The sequence below is a fragment of the Chlamydotis macqueenii genome, chromosome 2 (assembly GCF_036417535.1).
Source record: "Chlamydotis macqueenii isolate bChlMac1 chromosome 2, bChlMac1.mat, whole genome shotgun sequence".
Taxonomy (NCBI): domain Eukaryota; kingdom Metazoa; phylum Chordata; class Aves; order Otidiformes; family Otididae; genus Chlamydotis; species Chlamydotis macqueenii.
Window position 1 is genome coordinate 68,280,047 of NC_141557.1, and position 21,061 is coordinate 68,301,107.

General features: G+C 45.9%; 1 protein-coding gene across 1 annotated transcript in view; it reads left to right on the forward strand.

Annotated features, from left to right (window-relative positions):
* The window catches only part of GMPR (guanosine monophosphate reductase), a 40,421-nt gene extending 31,642 nt beyond the window's left edge, over positions 1-8,779 (forward strand). Inside the window, exons 8-9 of the mRNA XM_086740173.1 lie at positions 1,036-1,195; positions 8,379-8,779. Of these exons, the coding sequence (XP_086596299.1) occupies positions 1,036-1,195; positions 8,379-8,559 (341 nt within the window). The 3' untranslated portion in view covers positions 8,560-8,779. The remainder of the gene's footprint in view (positions 1-1,035; positions 1,196-8,378) is intronic.
* Positions 8,780-21,061: the final 12,282 nt, after the last annotated feature.

Sequence of the window (21,061 nt, forward strand, 5' to 3'; positions counted from 1 at the left end):
TCAAGAAGCAGAGAGTCTGAACAGGAAAATGCTTTGTTTCAGGGATGGGTCACCACAGGCTTATAAAAGAGTAAAAGCCAAACTTTTCCAAGCAAGACTAGATATGCCAAAATATCACAGGAGGAGCTGCTGGTGGAATAGTTCCAGCCCAGCTGGAAATATTGGAAATCATAATAGAAAATGAAGAATTATTCCAAAAACCTTCCTGATCTTACTCCCAGTGGAACTGATTTCATGATTTCCAAAGCCAGGGGAGATGGACCTACTGAAAGGCATGATTGAGTATTTAGTGTTGTTATTCAGTATCTGGAACATATTTAGGACTTGTAACTATGGGTTAGACCTCCTCTGAGGTGCATGCTCAGTACCACAGAACCCAGAGGTGGTGGCCCAGAGTTTTTAAACAACAGGAAGGAAATAACAGCCCCATCCAGATATCTTTGACAAGGGATCACGCAGACCTACACTGAACACGTATGGCTCATGGACTTGAAACATCCACCATTTAATTTAAAAATCTGCTTGTTTGATGTCAGTGTTGGGAGGAGTATGTTACATTCATGAGTGTGCCTTCCTTCAGGGTACATTCCCTCTTAGAGCTTGTAGCCTAGAAAGGCCTTGAAGTAGGAGGTGTCTTCTCTGTACAGCACTGAGCTCAACAGATCCCCGCCCTGTGATTAGGGCTTCAGAGTACTGCAGTCACAATAGTAGTTATTAAGAAACTGTACTTGGATACTATTATGAAGTAAAGGGTTAAAATTGCACTTGAAAATAAAAAGTGTGGGGTGGAGTAGAATAATCTATATGTTTGTCATCACAACAGAAAATAATTATTTCCATTTAAAATATCAGAGAAATTCAGCATGTGTCAGGTCTTCAGTAAAGCATTTCTTGCAAGTTTGCTTGATCTATTACAGGAGAGGACTCTCTGTACCAAACTATTTAGGGCTGATTATTGTTTTTGGAGGCCACTGTGTTCTTGATTTGTCTTTCACTCTCTTCTGCCTTTCTTATGTGTCACTTTGCTGATCGCAGGAGCCGGTGCTGATTTTGTCATGCTTGGAGGAATGTTTGCAGGCCATGACCAGTGTGCGGGAGAGATAATGGAAAAGAATGGCAAGAAGGTGAAACTCTTCTATGGAATGAGCTCTGATACAGCCATGAAGAAGCATGCAGGAGGGGTTGCTGAATACAGGTATGAATTCCACACAGGAGCAATTGCAGTGAGCCAACCATCCAGTAACTTCGGGAGCGCAGTTGTGCAAAAGGCATCTGTTGGCAACAGGTCCATGCCTCTATTCCTGCTTAGGAAGCTGTTACCAACACTTACGGCAGCAGATCTGAGGGGAGGGATGACATCAAGGGGGAGACAAGGGAGAAGGAGCTGGGGGTGGCTAGCTGAGAGCTGCTGGGTTCACTCAGTTGCAACCAGTTCAGTGTTCTGTCACTGCAGCGCTGGCTGCGTGGTCTGGGCAGTCATTTGGCACTGTTCTAACTTACTGGTCTCTTGGGATGTCTATGAATTGAATGCTGGAACGTGGCATACCAGGCTGCAGTTTCTGGCCCTCTGCCTGTCGAAGTTGGGTGTTCTGTTGGTGTATGGCTTCCTGACTGGCCCACATGATCTCTTCTGTTTGCAGAAAGTGGGTGCCTGGTGAATCAGCGAAGCTCAGCTGAGGTTTGCCCAGTATAGAGTCAAGTGTAACAAGAATTGTAACCCTAATGAGGGCCCAGGACCTCTGAAGCACACTCAGTCACAGGCAGTAGCCCCAGGACTCTGTCCTGTATTTGTTTGACAGTTTTCTTAGGCAGCAGAATACTGTTGTACAGATTTCCTACCACTTCTGGGTAGCAGAACACCAGAGTAGCCCCAAATCATGCAGCATGCCGGAGCTTGGGTTTTGAGCTAAAATCCTCAGGGGAGAGGAAAGGAAGACAGGCTTTGCAAAGGAATCTCTTGTCCATTGCTATTTTGCTTCGGAAAGTGCTGAGAATTTTGACTTTTTGAAAGAGCAGATGACTCAGAACCTCTGTGTCTTTTCTTTTCTGAGTGGCAGGTATAGTCACTGCCCTTAGACAACATGGTTCTTGCATATGTTGTTAGAGAATGTTTCCTGTCTTACAGCATGCACTGGTTTATTGAGGGATTCCTTTTGATTTTTCTCCCCTGCTGGGATAGATTCAGGCTCTGGTCCCATCTGGTAAATTGCTGTTTGTAAGAGTCTCAGAGACAGTGACCTTACCTACTGTTCCAGACATTCAGGACTGAAGGGTTTTGTTGACCTCGTCTGCTATAACTACTCCAGCATGTGTGTTTTTCCCAATGTGTCCAGCTGTAAGAGTTGCAGCACTGTGAAGGTGACAGTGCAGAATGTAAAGCAGAATGGGATCCACAAAACAAAATGGAATTCCCACTTTGACACAGAGACATGCTGATAGGACCACAGCAATCCCAAACGTCACGTTAGATGGAAATCATCTTTGATCTCACCTCCTGTCCTCCACACTGACATTGGCTCTTGTGATGGTTTTTGTCTACCACATCTGAAGAGTTAAAATGGACCCTTAAAATGTGCACTAGTTCACCTAGTACAAAGTGGCAAGACACAGTCTCCTTCAGAGCATTTCCATCTGTCTCCTTTGGCCTAAATCACAGGATCACAGAATGGTTTGGGTGGGAAAGGACCTTTAAAGGTCATCTAATCCAACCCTCCTGCAAGGTGCAGGGACACTGTCAACTGGATCAGGTTGCTCATAGCCCCCTCCAACCTGACCTTGAATGTTTCCAGGGATGGGGAATCTACCACCCCTCCAGGTAACCTGTTCCAGTGTTCCACCACCCTCAGTGTAAAAAATTTCTTCCTTACATCTAGTCTAAATCTACCCTCTTTAAGTTTAAAACCATTACCCCTTGTCCTATTGCAACAGACTCTACTAAGTAGTCTGTCCCCATCTTTCTTATAACCCATCTTAAATTATTGAAAGGCCACGATAAGGTCTCCTTGGAGCCTCCTCTTCTCCAGGCTGAACAGCCCCAACTCTCTCAGTCTGTCCTCACAGGAGAGGTGCTCCAGCTCTCTGATCATCTTCGTGGCCCTCCTCTGGACTTGCTTCAACAGGTCCACGTCGTTCTTATGTTGGGGGCTCCAGAGCTGGATACAGTACTCCAAGTGGGGTCTCACAAGAGTGGAGCAGAGGGGCATACCTCTGAGCTTTGATTCACTTTGGGTTCATATACCAGTTCCCAGAAGCAGTGTACAGTTTTGGGGCTTTTTTTTTGTCCCCCACTAAATCTGCTTGTCATCAAAGCCTCTGAACAAATGGTCTGAGTGGACAGCACTAGTAATTATCTCATAATTTAAAAGTGGCACCTGCCAGTTACACAGAGGTGCTGGCAACCTTTTATCTGAACTTCGGTAACTTACTGTTCTTTGCTACCCTGTGCTTGTGTCAGCTGGAGTGTGGGAAGGGCCTGGTGTTGGTCAGGAATGTAGTTAATGGCAGCTCCCTGAGAGATCACAGAGCAGCCCAGGCATGCTGCATGGATCTCAGTGCAGCATAGTCATTTAGGGCCTGGCCACCACAGAGCTGGTGAAAGTTGTGGGAAAAGTTTGAGAGAGCTTGCTGTACCAGTGGGCCAAAGGAGTAAGGCAGCTGTTAAATTCTGCTCCACCTAGTTAGGTGTGCATGTGATCTGGGCAACAAAATTTATCACCAGCAGGAGAATTAATTGATACTGGTCCCCCTTAAAAATAAGACAAAGTACAAGTATTATGTCTTGTAATAGTAAAGGATGTACAGAAAGACACTGTATTTGGCTTAGTCTAGATAGACCCTTTCAATTCCTTATGGGCAATACTACACAAATTTTGCTTGATCCATAGCAGTATTTTCATTTGCATCCTGATTTTAGAGTCCTCTGGAGATCAAGTTCTGAAATCTTCTCGGCAACAAGGGAGCAGAAGCACAATCTGTGTCTGTTGAGATACTGTCTTTTTGTGCCACTAATCGGTAACATGGAATGAGTCTCCCAGTCTACTGCTAGCTACAACAGCTCCAGACATTACATCTGTAAGCCTTGGCTGTTAACTGTGAAGGAGCCAATTCTCATCTTGTTCACGTTGCAGCGCTGGCTCCCCAAACCTTGGTCTTGGTCTTTCTTGGCTTGTCCCAGCATGAGTGTCATTGTGGTTTAAAATAGCAAGTGTTAGTTATCCAGCACTGTAAATGGGCTGGGCGTCGAAGGGACAATTGGAAACAGGGTAAGGCTTTGCTTTGAATTACTCTTATGGGAAAAGTTACAGGAAGTTTAGTCACTTACTAGTTGAGCTTAGGGCAAGCTTGAACTAAAAGGGTTCTAAGTCAGCATTTTAAATACTGGATACCCCCAACAGGTCAAGTCAGTGGGGCTTCTTTATTTATAAAAATTAAAATCTATTTGTAAAAAATATATTTTAATATATATTTTTATATATTTTTTTAAAAAGTCTAGCTGTAAGGCTGTATCAGTGACCCCAATAAGCTGTTTTGTCTTTAAAAGAGCGTGAGCACTCACAATGTTTTATTCAAGCAGTGGGGAGCTCAGTGTGCTCAGCCCCCTGCAGAATCAGACTCCTTGTCACTTAACTTCATCTTCTCAAAGCTACACATTTTGGCTGGAGAACCTGAGCCTCCAGCAAAGAATTAAATTAAAATTGACAGGTATGGTGCAGGACTGTAGCAGGGAATAAAGTTGTGAGAGTAATTGTTTTCGTAATGAACATGTCAAGTTGGTCCCATTTAATTTTGTATATAACCTATATACTCAGTTTCATTATTTTATGTCATTTATATATTGGTTTATTTTTACATTGTTACTTCCTTCCATGAGGAACATGGGTCAGAGCTGGGAATTTCTGAAAGGCAATTATTAAGTTTCTTTTATGGGGGAAAAGAAATAAGGCAAGCAGGAACAGAGACCGCATGCAGTATTGTTCAGTTAGAGCCAATTTGCTTTTGTTAACCCTTTTGAGATTTCAAGGTTTTGTGTGAACACTGCAGTTCTACTGTGGTTACTCAGCAATTCACAGCTGCTACTAAGCTGGGTTTTGGCACTTTATACTAACTGTAGGGTGGAATTTGGGCCACAGAGACAGAATAGCACCAGCAGCTGGCTGCTACTTATTGTCTTTTTCTGTAGCCCAAATGATAACCTGGAAGACCTACCCTCAATTGCTGCCATTTCTTAAATGCTCCACGCGTAAGGTTGCCTCATGCTGGGGCAGCCTGACTGCTTTATCTTGACCCATGTTTTACCGGGCTGACAGAGCACCATCCCATGTGCTTCACCCCATGCACTCTACCAGGATTCCCACCCACCATGCACATCCCCCCGTGCCAGCAGCAGGCTTGAGCTGGCTGGGAGTTATGGGGCATGCTGCAGATTGGACCCTGTGCAAAAAGTCTAAAGCAAATAATGATTTTTTTTTAAAAGCAAATAGACAGGTTCTCCCTGTCTATTCACCATTCAGTGGCCAGTGAGAGACACAGAGTCTCTGCTGAGAGCATCTGAGCACCCCTTTCCCAGCTGTTGGAAGTCCGAATTGCTCCCTCTTCACCTTTCTGTCCTGAGAAAGGGTTAGTTTCAGGTCGTAACTCCAGGAGAGATGTTAGAGCTGCAAATCCCTCAGCAGTTCCTGCTGACTTGCTTATGCAGCTCTTTGCCCAGTGTGCCAGCTTTTGTGACATCCCTTGTAATCTATGCATGGCTGGTGCGCAGGCATTTGTTGCTGGCAAAACAGTCTCAACTTGGGGATTTTTTTCACTTAGTTTCATTTATTGCCAACTAACACAAACTTCTAATCACTGTTGGGTAATTAAACAAGCAAGTAAATTATCAGCATTCCTCTCCCCTTTCCAGACTCCACTTAAGCCAGACACCTCTCTTCACCCCGCCATGTCTCAACTGCCCTTACTTTCACCCCAGGTCACACTCAGTCTGTCCCAACTCCTTCAGTGAAGAAAGGGGTGGCACAAGATGTTGTGGTCATGTGCGTAATGGTTTCTGTCTGACACTCCTTCTTATTGTGCCTGTTCCATCCTGGGTTGCCCGCAGGCCACAGTCCCTTTGTGGTTGTCCCTGCTCTGGCGTGGGTCACCCAAGGGCTACAGTCCCTTTGGGAGTGCACATCTTTGGCATGGAGCATCTGCTTTCGAGAGTGCATCTCCAGTTGCATGTCTCCTCAGGTGTGTCCAGGTGTGTCTCCTCTCCCAGTGGCTGCTGCTGTTTCTTAAATACACTTGAGCGGAGGTGTCGTGCTCCCCCGACTGGCTGAAGTTTTGGTGGCTCATACCATTTTCAGAGACAGGTGGAGCCATCTCTGTGACTGGCACGAAGCAGAGCATGGCCTTCTCCCACACAGGTCACCCCGGCAGCCCTTGCTACCCAAACTCTACCATATATGCCAAGCACAGCACTCGTGTACAGCAATTACCTGCATGCTCATGCATGTTAAAAGGGTGCATAATTTATTTGGGCATGCATGCATGATCTAATTGGATGCTTATGAAAAAATTAACTGGGCAGTCATGCATTAATTTATTCGGTGTTCATGCATGAACCAGTTTGGCACTCAAACCAGGAAGCAGCAAGCCCAGCAATTTACAGCCTATATGGCACTCCTCACCGCTGCAAGGCACATAGCGAAGAACTCCTTGAATGTTAATCCATTATGAACTCTTTCAACATCATCACAATCTTAATGTACATCAGTTATAAACTCCACTTGTCCTCCCTTTGGACCGGACAGTAGGGATTGCTGCTGTAGCAGTACATTTCCTCCATCCTGAGCACCGCCTTACAGGGGTAAACATCGCAGTCTGCTTATACACCCATCACGGACCCCACCCCTGGAGCAGACTACAGCGGTTAATAGTGCAACAACGTGTGCATACACTTACTAAGATTCCACCGCTCTCCCCTGGGACTCAGATGACAGGATTCATCAGCAGGATCTGGGCAACGTGATACGTGTTGCAAACTCTACCCCTTTCCCCTACAACACACCACTGAGCCCTGTGCAGTCTGCTAGGTGGCGGTGGTACATACATTTTCCATGGGCTGCTTATTACAGTGCTTATTTAAAAGTTTCAAGAAAGAGTCAATTACTCATCAGATGTAGGGAGATTAATCATGGTTCCTTATTCACATGGCGCATTAACACTTCTCCTTTATTGTCTCCCTAGGGCTCTGACCTCACATTTAAACTAACAGAGTGAAATATAGCCAGGCTCACACTGAAGTACCTCCACATAACTGCTGGTCCTGTTGTTAATGATTTGCAAATGGAGCCTCCAGACAGGCATGCCCTTTCTTTCTTGTGGTATCCCCTAGACAACTTGTTTAAGGGAGGAGTAAATAAAGTCACATTTACAACACTGATGGATCCCTGCTGTGATTTCTGCCTTTGTTTTGTAGGAGAGAAGGAGAGCAATCCCCTCTCCCCTCCGCATTTCTCTTAGACTCCCCTTCCCAAGTCCTACCTCTCCAGAGGAGCTAGGGTGCCGTGCAGAACAAGCTTGCTCTAAAGCCTAGAGCTTTTCAGCTGGTGACTGGGGAACTCCACTGCAGGAGGAGTTCCTGAGTGTGAGGCTGGCAAAGGCTGAAGGGGAAGGAGTGAAAGTTATTTGCCCGGATTCTTCCATCATGTAGCTCTTCAGATGTGCTTTTGGCATGTGCCCGTACTTGACAGTATTCACAGCACTGCTATTTTTTTTTCTGGCCTTTTTGCCTGGCTCTGAACTGTGCTAGTTCACCTTTTGGCTTCAGGGGACAGCTCTGCAGTGGGTTTCTGTAACAGGTCTCTCACTCCATCTCTGTGGGCTCTGGAGAATCAGGCTGGTAGGAGATAGCCAGAGCATTTCCATCTCTGTCTGGTCAGTGACATGGGACAGGGCCCAGGGGCTGTGAAGCCTCTGTAGAGCTGTGCTGAGTGGTGCCTGCTGAGAACCAGCTCCAACACTTCTGTAAGTTGCCTGAGCCTGGCCGTTCCTCACACTTTAAAGCTTGCAAGTCTCAAGGTCAAGTTTACCTTGCAATAAACCTGGAAGCTTCACTTGCTTGTAGGCAGATGGTGGAGAGGAGGAAGGGGCAGATCTGTAAGCTTATTCAGGGGTTATTGAGGCATCTGCAAGATTTGTCTGCTTCTAGTTCCCGGTATTGGTGGTGACTGGAGTTGAGGCATTTCAGTGCTTGAGAGCACCAAGCAGCAACAGGCAAGCAAGCAATAAAGCTGGGGGGTTGGGAATGTTTGTAAACTGCAACATGCACCATTGCTCCAGTAAACACACTTTTATGCTTTTCATCTAGACATAAATGCAGTAACCAATCTCTTCTCCAGGGCTTCGGAGGGCAGAACTGTGGAGGTACCGTACAGAGGGGACGTGGAACTCACCATCCTGGACATCCTCGGAGGGCTGCGCTCCACCTGCACTTATGTGGGAGCTGCCAAACTCAAGGAGTTGAGCAGGAGAACAACGTTTATCCGGGTCACCCAGCAGCACAGCCAGGTCTTCTCTTAGCCCAGGACTATGGGGGCCGGAGAGAGGGGGTGGGGGAGAGGAGAAGGAAGGGCTGTGGTTTTGTTTTGCTTTCTCCCCCATGTTGTGTTAGTGGCAAACTCTCCTCTCTCTCCGAATGGCAGTGTCATAGCCATTGGAGGGGCTATGGCTGGGATTTGGAAGGGGAAAGTCGTGCTATTAACACAGTGCCATTGGTTCAAAATGCAATAGCCTCATCTTTTGTTGTTGTGCCTATTTTATTTTTTAATCAGCATTTCTTCTCCTGTTATTTTTCCCCCCTCTGATAAATAGCTGCTGAAATCTCAATTAACAAGGGATTGGCTTGTACAGACAGGGCTGTTATGCCTGCACACATACATACACACATTCTCTTTTTTAAGACTGACCTGTCAGCTACCACTGCTTTTGGCAGTGCACCCTCCAGAAATTGCAGGCTAGGAGAGAAAAAGATGCAAGGAATTGCCTGGAGAAATAAAAAATCACATCCTTTTTATATTTTTTTCTGGCAGAAGAATGGATGTTTGTGGCACGACTGCCAGCCTGCAGAATGTCAGAGGTGGATGAGGCCTGGCTACTGGTGACTTCTTGCTCTGGTGATAAAGATGCCAGATCTCTTTTACTCTCAGTACACAGGGCTGGTACTGCCGCTCTTACTTAAATCTCCCTATTCAATGGACTTGCCTCTTCAGAGAAGCTGGCATTGAATGTAGCAAACCTATGCTGTCCCCCCTGCCTCCATCTGTGGAGATCATTCAGGAGAAAACCTCTCAGAACTTGTCTGCTTTTTTGTGCGTGCAGTTATTGAATTACCTGGGTTCCTGCTTTTACCTGCTCTCTGTGAACAGATTTTTAAGACACTGAAACTCAGCAACAGTTACCCCACCAAGCGAAGCTTTATCTGCAGCCCTCCCAGTTCCCTCGCTTATTCATATCCATTTAGCAAAGATGTAAAAATGCTGTGCTGTGTATTGTCTGTGGCCAGCTGAATGAGGCTGGAGGGATCAAATTCACTTTTGGTTATTTGGTACCACTCCTCTGCAGTCCTTGACACCATGAAAAGCAGAAGCGAGCTTTTGGCAGAACAGCCTGATTGCAAGACACTGGTAGGCTGAAATGGAGTCTAAAGCATTTGCTCTAAAGGCACTAATGAATGTTTAAGACTCTGGGTAACACTTTAATAAAGTGTAATGGCCCACTAATTAATTGATAAATCACAATGAAATTTCTTTGGAAATACACATTGCATCCACATGAATACCACACTAGTTTGTTATGATAAACGACGTAAAAGTGAGCACCAATGAATTAATAATGCTTGGCCACTTACTTTAAAGTGCTGCTGAGATCTTAATACAGCTGATGTAACTTCAGTACTTCAGAGTCGTACTTCCCCTCCTGTAGATATCTGTAGAAAGAGGCAGGCTTCCTCTGAAAAGGAAAAGAGTGATCTGTAGGAAGAGGAACAGCAAAGAAAAACTCTAGAATTAAACTCATATGCTGGACTGCTCACAAAGCCATGCACAAAGATTGGTACAATTGACCATGCTGAGGAGCAAATCTAGGCCACAAGCTGATCCCTGGCGATTCTGAAGTGTGTTGCACACATTAAAAAAAGCACGGAATGTCTTCTAAATAGCCTAGTATTTTCAATGTCTTCCATTTAACATGTAGGACATAATTGTGATATGACCCCTTCCTCTGCTCTGGAGGTGAATAAGGGCCTTAATGTGAGCACAGGTTATGCTTCTGCTGGCTTTAAGGACCATTGTCCTGCCCACATCATAAAGGAACCTGAATGCAGACGAGAAGCAGGCCCTGCGAAGAAAGGAGCTTATCTCTGTTCCCTCCAGCCCGAAAGCATCACGTTAAGAAGATGCCAGGGTTCTCCACCACAAACCCTACTGTGGGCCACGTACTGCTCTTACCTGCATTATGCCCAGAGCACAGGCAGTATTACTACTCTGCATCAGTATGGCTGTAGGAGGCCACCGTTACTTTATTTACATGATGTGAGGGGTAGGGGTACAAAGGCAAATGAACACCTCCATCAGGAGTGGGGGTAGACCATCACAGCACAGGCCTGACCACAGGTGTGTCTCCACACTCGTGCCTTCATACCTGGGACGTGCAGCAGTCTGCTGGGCTCACGCCTACTCTCGCCAGCGCTTTTCTACTTTTTTTTAGCTACATTTCTAAACGGAATTTAAGAAATACATATACATATAAAAATATATATATTTTTAAACATTTTTTTTAAAAGATCATACGCACACTGAACAGAGCAGCTTCAAGATGTCTTCAGAACAGTTTCTTTTCCAAAGGGCAGGTGCTGGAGGCAAGGGGGGCTGCCTCTCTGCACGTGTGGTGAGTGTGGAGCCTCCTCCACGGGCAGGCTGCACGCTTACACAGCCAGCCTGGCCTGGCGACACTTACACCCACTTTCCTTCCCCTTTCACACATACCTCTGACTGACCATGATGAGTAGGGAAGGATGGGGATAGGCTCATCTTGAGTTGTCCCCTAAATTCTCCAGGCTGTGAATGACATTGACGCTAAGAATAGTTACTGATAAAGCTTTGACTTAGTGTATTTGGCTTTCTAAATAGCAGCTCTTGCCATCATTTTGATAAGCAGCAGACAGATTCCAGCTCTCAGACAGGCTGGAAAATGGAAAAAAAAAAAAACAAACCAAACGAGCTTGAGCCCTCCTTTAACACCTAGTCCTGTGCTGTAGTAGTTGCCCTTACCTCACCAAGCCCCAGATCCTGTGCCCTGCTCAAGGCTGCTGCCACTCTCACAAGGAGCTGGGGCAGAGAGGGAGCCGAGGGCACACTACGCCTGGCAGGATGGTCAAAGCAGAGACCACAACCACTGACAAATGCTGCGTGCCATTTGTGGATCTACCTCACCTGCACATTCAACTGAGTTCTCTGTTACTAGTTATCTTTCTGTGGCAAATGAAGTTTGTAAGCACTTAGTGTTGACTCATTCTGCGTAACTGGGTCTTCTGTAACCCTACCACCCCAATCCCATCCTGTCTAGAGGAACGCTGTTAGTGTGATAACCTGAACTGTAGGCCAAGGCCATGCCTGCTTCCCCCAGCCAGGTAATTGTTGAGCATCCAAGAGCAATGTGGAGGTTTGGCCTACTGGCTCCGCAGTGATTTCGTTTATCAGACCAAAGACCTACAAGCAGGGATGCTGAAAAGGGCAATGTTGCATCATTAAAGCAATCCCTGCTCAGTGTGTCCTTCTCTGGCTTCTTGAAACGTAAGGTCACCTAAAACACCCCCTCCGCTCCCAGTCCTATTCTGGAGCCACCTTGCTGCAGCGTGTTTCGCGGGGCGGGCTGGCTGGCCCTCCTGCCCATGCAGCCTGGTGCACCTGAACTCTCACTGGGGAGGAAGGTCTTGGCAGAGCAGCAGCCTTGCTTATGCCTGAGTGACTGTGTGGTGGCTGCGAGGTTGTGCATATGTAGACCTCCTCGTAGGCATGAAGGCAGCCTGTTCGAGGCGCGAGCCTTGAGCCAGCATCCTGCCAGATGCAAAACAAGCCATGCAGGTCTCCTTTCTCTGAAAGAAACAAGCACATGCACCTTGCCTCTGCTCATTGGCACAGCTGGCTCGCCCCCATCGGCCATGGAGCAGGGGCTTTGGCTGTGTGCTGCTGTGCAGCTTTCTTCTCACCTTAGGGCATGGCAGGGGCTTATAGAATGAGGCCGCCCTGTAAATACAAAGAGTTGTAAGCAAGGGCAGGAGAAGCCTCTGCTTCCATTCGGAGGAGCTTTCCCATACAAAGTGTGTATGGGTGGCCAGTAGCAGGGGGAGAAAGAAACACAGCAGCAATTAGCCAAGCCCTACTGTGCTCGACAGGGGCTGCTGTTTTCCAGTCAGGGACACGATGAGCGTTTGAAGCCTCCTCTGAACCAAGCACTCCCTAGTTTGTACCTATTGAGCTCCACTGTCTGGAACAGACATGCTGCTACAGCTTTATGCCAGTGTACCTACAGTGTCTGTCCATCACCACCTCCCACCCTTCCACCTGGGGGAACGTTGCTTTTTAGTTGCTAATATCAGTTTTATATCAAAAGTTCTTTGTTGGGGCCAGGAGGGTTTTGCCAACCAGTGCCAGGCTTGGCCTTGCTTCTGTAGAAGAGAGAGAGAGGGAAAAAAAAAAAAAAAAAAAAAAAAAAAAAAAAAAAAAAAAAAGCCAAAGCCCAAGAGCAGCAGTTTGCCTTCTGCTGCAGCCAGAGCCGCAGGCAGCAGAGGGCAGGGCCCTTCCCTTGCGTGCTGGGAGCTGCCTGGGGGCAGAGAGGCCGAAGGTCTCATGTCTTGGTTTGATGCTGGCACAGCTCTGTGCCCCTAAGCGCTGCATGGACCACCTCCTGCTGCAGTCTTTGCTTTGCTTGTGGTCATTCAGATGTTTAAAGCAAGCCCTCTCCAGCATTTACTTGACACAATGTTTATTGGATGAAGTCTTCATACAGAAATAATTCAGAGTCCAAAACTCCTTGCTATTGCCTGCCGTAACTGTGGAGCGCTTCCGTGTAATCGGCCAAAAAGAGCTGATGAGCGCTCGATGTTTTCCTGCCCCACTCGGCCCTGCTGAGATGGCGATGACGAGCGCTGCCTCCCCTCATCCGTAGCAACCAGCGTGTGCGCAATGCCTCCAGCGCACATGGCGCAACGATTTGAAGTGTTCGAAAGTTGTAAATGGAACATTTTGGTTACGCAATAAACAGCTTCACTCTGATGGTCTGGAGAGGGTTTTATGGCCGTGGATGGGTACATGCGTGTTTCTGCATCATGAATAAAAGCAACCACTCTCAAATGTGTTGCTGGGGGTTTGTGTGGGGGAATTAAATTGGGCAAATTGCTTGCCTAGGAAAGCTCTCTCCCATTCAGTCATAACTCATAAAGACAAAACACGCGTTTGCAATTGGCACTGTTATTTTATTAGTACGAGTATACTGAAACAATAAACTTGTACTGGTATACAGACAATTTCTTTAAAACAATTTTGTTCAAATTTTGAATCAAACATTGTTTTATTATAATAATGAAATAATTTCTACCTAGAAAACCTGCAAGCACCATCAAAGAAAGGGACCATAAAATTCAATAAACAGACGCGAGTGTATCCTACAAATAGACACACCACCATTAGAAAATAGAATATGAATTCTTCCATTTTTTTTTTAATATTTGTTTTAAAAAAGCTAGTGCAAGTACAATATTTTACACTGGAATTACAGAGAGTATGCACGCATATGGAAAAAAGTTCTCCTGTCACAATAAAAGCTCTTAACTATGTCTGTATGCACTTAAAATCTCCTCTTTTCAATAAGGTGCAAAACGTTATTCCCTCCCTATTTCTCCTTTGTACTGGCCATGTCAGCTCAATTTCTCCCCAACACAAAGCTGCGATATCCCTTTTACTGGGCCTACACTAGGAACTACACTGGAAGTGTGATTTGCAACAACCCTCATTAGTAATACCAGACGAATTAAAAAAAAAAAAAAAAAAAGAAAAAGAAAAAAAGACCTTAAAAAAACTACTGCTGTAGAATGGCTGAACCTTACCCCGGCACGGCCCCGCACCCCAAGCGTCGCCGCCGGCTGCCGGGAGCGGTGACATAGCTAGTACAAAATGATTTTCAGTAGCTCACTCGAACTGAAAAAGGTTGGGAAATCCCCCTCCCCCCTTTTGTAACACTGCGAAAAGAACAGTGTTCAACAAGTTAATATATTATTAAAAAAAAAAAAAAAGGAGCAAATACATACATTAGTGAGTTTCAACATTAGCTGACTGTCGTGAAGAGTCGTATCTACGCCTTACCAGATTAGTAACTTCGCTAGGAGGCCAGCCCGATGGCCAGGCAGAAGACACAGACTGAGCCACCCGCAGCCGCCCCGGGCCGATTTTTGCCCTCAGCTACACAGATCCAAACCCAGCTGGCTGGGACAGGAGTTCTGCAGAGCGTGTTCAAAGGGAGAGTGCCTGGGTCCTGGATTTTTAAAGCAAATGCCAGGGTGGGATCCCCTCGCTGGCTGGCGTCGAGGGGCAGAATGGCGCTGCCCCGGGAGCCAGTGGTCGCACACCGGCTCCACACCGGTCGAGCACCTGGACCCTGAATTTTCTGCTCGTCAGCAATCCCATAGTATAGCCACAGCAGCTTCAGTGAGTGACTAACGCTCGCCGCAAACAACACTTCCAATGCATACCTACTGCGTGGTCGAGGGAAAGGGCACAGGAGCTTTGACCGCTCAAAACAGAAACGAACAAAAAAGAAACTACCTTGGATGAAGCCTCCATAAAATCCTCAGTGGAAGACTTGAGTCCTTTCAGCTAACGACATGAAAAAAAAAACTACGGAAACCGTAGAGACTGTTATTGTATAAATACTACCTGTTGGCTGAATGCACTTCATCGTAACACAACTGGGGCTAGTTTTCTGAGCGCCTGGGGGTCACTCGGACAGGGCAAGAATTTCTGCCCCGTGTGCCTGCGGGAGCCGAAGCTTGGGTTACCTCCGTGGAGGGGGACTGGAGCAGCCTGAAACCTCACCCGCTCCGCCCCGCTGCCGGTGCCCAGCTGCCCAGCTCAATCTTTGGACAGGAAAAGGACCCTCTCCTCAGAAACTGCTTCAGGATCCTCTCCTTTTGGCTTCTGAAAAACACCAGTCTTGCCATCGGTCAAGACCACCACTGGAAACGTGCTCTGTGTGACCAACTGCTCCCCGGCGGCTCTGAAAGCAGAGGTGGGGGAGAGGGGGCAGTGACAGGGGCTGGAAGGCCAGGTCGCCTTGGGTATCGCTCTGCTGCTAGTGCTGGGCTAGGATCCCTTGTTATAAGCACTTCTTGCTCAGGGTTTTACTCTTTGGGTTTCGTCTGGAACAGGAAGTGCTGAAAAAACATGGAACAGCATCCCAGAGAGAGGGGAAAAACCAAAACGGGATCGACAGGCTTCATGCGAAGGGCACAGCCGAGGCCTCCCTCAAAAACTGGCCTCACCCAGCGGGCTGCCAGGGGCTCCCTCGGCGCAGCAGGAGAGACTTAAAGCCAAAATCCAGCTGGAGAGACAGACTCCAGTTTTGCACAGTAGCCACCCTTTGAAGTGCCCGGTAGCTGCACTCGAGAATTGCTGCTCCAAGGTGTATTTTCAGCACAGGAATAAACAGTGTGAAGCGTGACTCCATTCCCCAGAAATGGGACCCATGTAATACGAACAGAAAATTAAGCACAGTTGTTCTTTAAGAGCCTTTTAAGTAATAATTCTTCCTGGCCAAAGCCAATACAAATCAGATCATCCAGACATGACATTTTCTATATACAAAAAACATGTAACTTTCAACCTTTCTCTGCTTTTGTATTTAAAAACTTTTTTTTTTTTACAAACAAGGTATGAAACTCACTGTTCAAACAGAGCCATCTCTTTTTCAAACACTGAATGAATCATTCCAACATTCATTTTTCTTTTGTGCAATTTTTTAAAACATTACCTGTACTCCTCAATGTGAGTGCTTCAAAAAAAGTTTCTATTTTTAATAAGCTTCTCAAATTAGGTTTACATCAAAAAATATTCCCACAAGGTATAGTGCTACAAGAAAAGATCCTATCAGTAAAGGTAACACATCTGAAGCGAGGTCGTCTATGTAAAAGAAATTGAACTCTGGAGTAGGGGTGTGCAACGCGTTTGGAATTTCCCTATCGACACAAAGCAAGGCTGTCCTCAGGACAGGGAATCAAGTGGGCACGTGGGCATACGCGTAAAAAAAATTCACACGTATTTATTCATGTGCAAACAGACACTTCTGTCTGGGGGGGTGTGTGTGCACGTATGCGTATATGCATCAACAAATTATCATTTTGCTGTTTATCATCTCAGGATTTGGGGAGGGTGGGACAGTTGGGTAAACAGGAGGAAAGGAAATGACTGCCTGCACTCTTGGTGGTGCGTTCATTCCCCTGGCTTTTCACATCAGCACAGGCCAGAGCCCAGAGCGGACTCTGCTGTTACCTGTGGCGATGGGGAGGGAAGAAACGGAAATGACTGGTACTAGTGCACGTCCCATTTTGCCGTTTGTCGAGTTCCTGGGACAGCAGAAGTGTTTCAACGGGCCAAACACCTCCCCCCCCCCCGCCCCGGCTCGCCTGGGACTTCTGCCCTGGCGAACCCGGATGAACCCGAAGATTTTCCAGCTGCCTGATTCAGGTCAGAATCTAGCCCTCACTGAACCAAGCTTCCATTTCACAAAGATTTATACAGGTGCTTCACTGCAAGCTCCTGGGCAGCCTCTGCCAGCCAGCCTGGACCTCCCATGAGCACGTGTATAAGTGTTTGCAGAGCTGGGTCCCAGGACAGGCAGAGCACTGCGCCAAGAGCCCCTGCTTTGAAATAACACCATTAGTGTTCAAAAATATTGAGGATTTCGCTCTCCTTGATACAGGCTTTTTTTTTTTTTTAAGCAGTTGCAAGTATTAACACAATTTCACCGTTTCCTTTTTACTATTGCCAACACACTTTAAAGTAAAATAAATCTCTGCAGAGAGTGAAATTTTCATGATAACCAACAGCTACAGTTTGCGCTGAGCCTGCTGCTTTTGTATTGCAATCTAAGTGAGATCTAAGAAGTTGAAACTATGAGATGCAGGAAATCCAAACTTGTCTGTAACATTGTACATCCCTACTCCAGAGCAGTAAAAGTGCTGCTTCTGGTCACATCAGTGTACCACACATATGCCAGCCCCATCCCTGAGTAAAAGGTGTGAAAGGTTTCTAAATGTTCCTTGATTTAAGGGAAACGAGAGTAGTGATGTCACTTCCCCACGCCGAGAAAATGACGGGAACAACAGGTCGAACGAAGCGACAGCGGGACGAAGGAATTAAAGGAATAAAAAAAGGAACAGTGTGTCCCCCCCTCCTCCCGAGGTCTGCGTCTTCGAGGGAAAGCGAGCCCAAGGGCAACGTATGAAATAATAAAACAGGTCACCAGCGACTCCGATTTGGGTCTCGACCAGAGGACTCGAGGTAAGTGACATCAAACTCAAATTCCCCGTGATGTGGCCCAGACAAACTGAAACAATGCCTAAGTTAAACACTATAAGGAACAGTCATTTTATATATATAGATATATAGATAGATTAGATAGATAGACAGATAGATAGATAGATTTTTTTTTAGAAATCCCTATAAAGAGGTTCTTGTTTTATTTTTCTTTGCCCTGACTAATTTCTTGGTGATTGTATGTGTTTCGTTGTAAACTAAACAGGCTTGCTAGAAAAAGAAAGAAAGAAAAAAAAAAAAGAAAAGAAAAAAAGGAGAAGAAAACTACTGTCAGTTACTATTGCAAAGCAGACGCCGCGCAGAAGCAGCGGCTAAACCTCCTCCTTCGTCTTCGCCTCAGCACCTCTGTGCCTGCGCCCGGGGATCAATGACACTTCCCAGGTGTGAGCACTCGCTGCAAGGGATGCTCGGTGCCGGGGGGAGAGGGCAAAGCCCCCTCTGACAAAGGACTTGGTCCTCAGGGGGGATTTTCTCTCCCTCGTGGGAGCCAGGGCTCGTCTGCGTGCCTCCGCCTGGATGGCACGCAGACTTTAATACTTTTTTTTTTTTTTTTTCCCCGTCCTGGATCTTTTAAACATCAAATAAAAAAAGGGTTGGTGTTTCCGGAGTATGCTTTTTTTGGAGGGGGGAAGGATAATGAGGGAGTTCTTAACAGGAAAAAAAAAAAAAAGGTAGAAAGAAAGGAACTATTCAGAAAAGAACAAAACCAGGGGAAATCAGAAGTGGGTATGAGATCTAGCTAACACCGCACGGGTGAATCTAAGTTGGCACGTAAAGTATTGCACATCCTACAAAAGCCAAAGCATGGAAAGGGACAATTGTTTGGAAAGAACCAGTTATTTCAGAATTCCTCAGTCTGAAATACAAGCACAGAACTAATACATTCCTATTGCTCCAAACGTATTTTTTATTATTATTATTTTTTTATTTTTTTTAGTGTTAGTTGAATAGATCCAGTCAGTTTAATAGCCCCTGCTTCCTTATTATCCACAAATGAGTATGCGTATGGTTTGAGATTCTTTTTTTCCCGAGTACGCATGAAGTACGGAAATTGCAGTACGAACGTGAACTAAAATTTGTAATCCTTTCTATTCCTTTACCATCAAAGCTTAAAAACAAAATAGGAAACAAAACGAAACAATAAATTGCAAGTGCCCTGAGCAGAGTATATGGAAGATTAAGCAACTTCTCTGAGCAGAAATATTAACAAATAAGCACTAACTAAGCAGTGTGACTGTGAGAAGAAACCCACTCAGCTATTTGGTAGCCCGCTGAGAGGTTAATAAAATTCAAGGAAATTCAAGAAAAGTTTCAAGCTATTTTAAATGTATTTCAACTTTTTGGTGCACCCCAGAATATGGTATAAAAACAATTAGTTCTGGTGTGAGCTAAATTTCAAGTAACAGAGTCAAAGCTGGGGTTCAGGGTTAACATTTCTTCTCTTAAATAAAAGCACTGTATTTTAGGGGAGAGGGGGAACAAGATTTTAAATAAATTTGTTCACTTTAGGTTACTGCGTTTCTAATGACGGACTCTCATTTCCTTTTCTCCCTATCAGTACAGCTTCTTCAAAACTACCTGAAGGATGCGAACTCGCCAACCAAAACCAACGACACCAACGCTGGATCGCGTCGGGCCCGAGCGCAATCCCACTGAGATCAACGGGACCTTTCTAGCGGCAGCAATAGGCTTCAGCGCTCAGCCCCGAAGTACTTCATACTTGCACCTCCCCGAGGCTCGCGCAGGAGGCTGGGTGCACAGCACCTCAAAGGATCCGGCCCTACCTGGGGAAAGAAAAGACTGAAGGGCGTGAATCCCGCCCCCCTCATCCCGCTTGGTTTGTACCAAACTCTTGAAATCTCGCCTTTCCAATGGAAAACAATGCAATTAAAATAACAACTAATAATAATAATAAAATAACAGTGGGTTTGTTTTCAAAACAAACAAACACCTTGCTTATGTATAGAAATGTTTCTTGTGGAAAATTCTCTCAGCAAGTCTGAAGAAAAATTCTCAGAGCTGTCCCGGTAGGACCTGGTTCTGTGTGGCAGATATGGTAGAAAGACCAAAAATGAACTTGGAAAGGAACGTAACCCTATGAAATGGCCTAGAGCGTAGGCAGGTTAGTGAGTAATTGCTACATTTGTTTATGCTCTTTCAGACCCCCCCAACCCACAACATTATTAGGTAAAAACTGCAGGAATACCACACAAATGATAAACTCAAGATGTGCAAATTGCAAGATTCTTTAAAGTCCATCTTTTTCAAAAACACTGGACAATGATTTTTTTTTCCTCTTTCCTTTTTCCTTTCTCTTATTTTTTTTTTTATTATCTGTCAGCTTGCATATGCCTTTAACTCTTTCTCAAGCATTAAAGTTTAAAAAGTGCCTCCTATTAAGTAGTCCTTTGTGGACAATGACTGTCACATACTAGTTCAATAATTCACATTCATCCCTTTGAAACCACATTAAAACTTTCAGCATCTTGCCTGTGAGAAAACTTTACATAGTTGCATGTAGTTACAGTGTCGAAGAGATTTGTTTGTTTGTTGTTGCTGCTGCTTTCTGAGCAGATTAAAGTGAGATACAGTACGTACTGAGTGTTAGACCAGGATGCTCAGCAATAAAGTGTGAACAGCATTTTAAGTGCTTAAAGACATTCTAGGTTCATCTTCAACAGCGGATTCCTGTGTCACACCGAAATTTGAAAAAAGTGGCACCAGTTGTCCATAATCATGAACTAAAAACAGTACTAGAGTTAAAGACAAAGAGTTGCAACCTAACTGCAAACAATGGATGCCTGTGATCTCAAAGGGGCAGTATGCGTCTACCTTGTGGAAGCAAATGTCAATGGCGTAACCCGGTCGATTTGTCTAACACTGCACAGAAACAGGAGTGAGCCTGAGCCAGGCGCATCCGCGGCGCCGGAGGCCTCCTCATGCACACCCACGCACACCCACGCCACACGCACCCACGCACCCACCCACCCACCCCACCGCCATGAAGGAAAACCTTGCAGGGCGACCGGTGCAGGAGTCCGTACAGCCTCCCCATCTGCTGACTCCGGGCAATGGAACTGCACTAGCAAGCAGGAAGGAAACGTTGGTGTGGCAGTTGCTTTAGGAATAAAAATCAGTGCAGTCAGACCCCATGGGGGGCAAAAATATATATATACATATACACACACACAAATATATATATATATATATATATATACTGTAGAGCCTTGAGTAAGAGTTGGCTTGTTGAAAACGTCAGAGACTGTCCGATCCTTTTCAGTAACACCCGTGGGTTGTGTCCTCAGCATCCACCTGGGGTGAGGGAACCTCTTCACCAATCCCCCCCAGACCCTCCTCAGGACTGGCACACACGCACACACGCACGCACACACACCCCCCCCCACCACGCGTGACACACACCGCTGCTACAGTTCCCT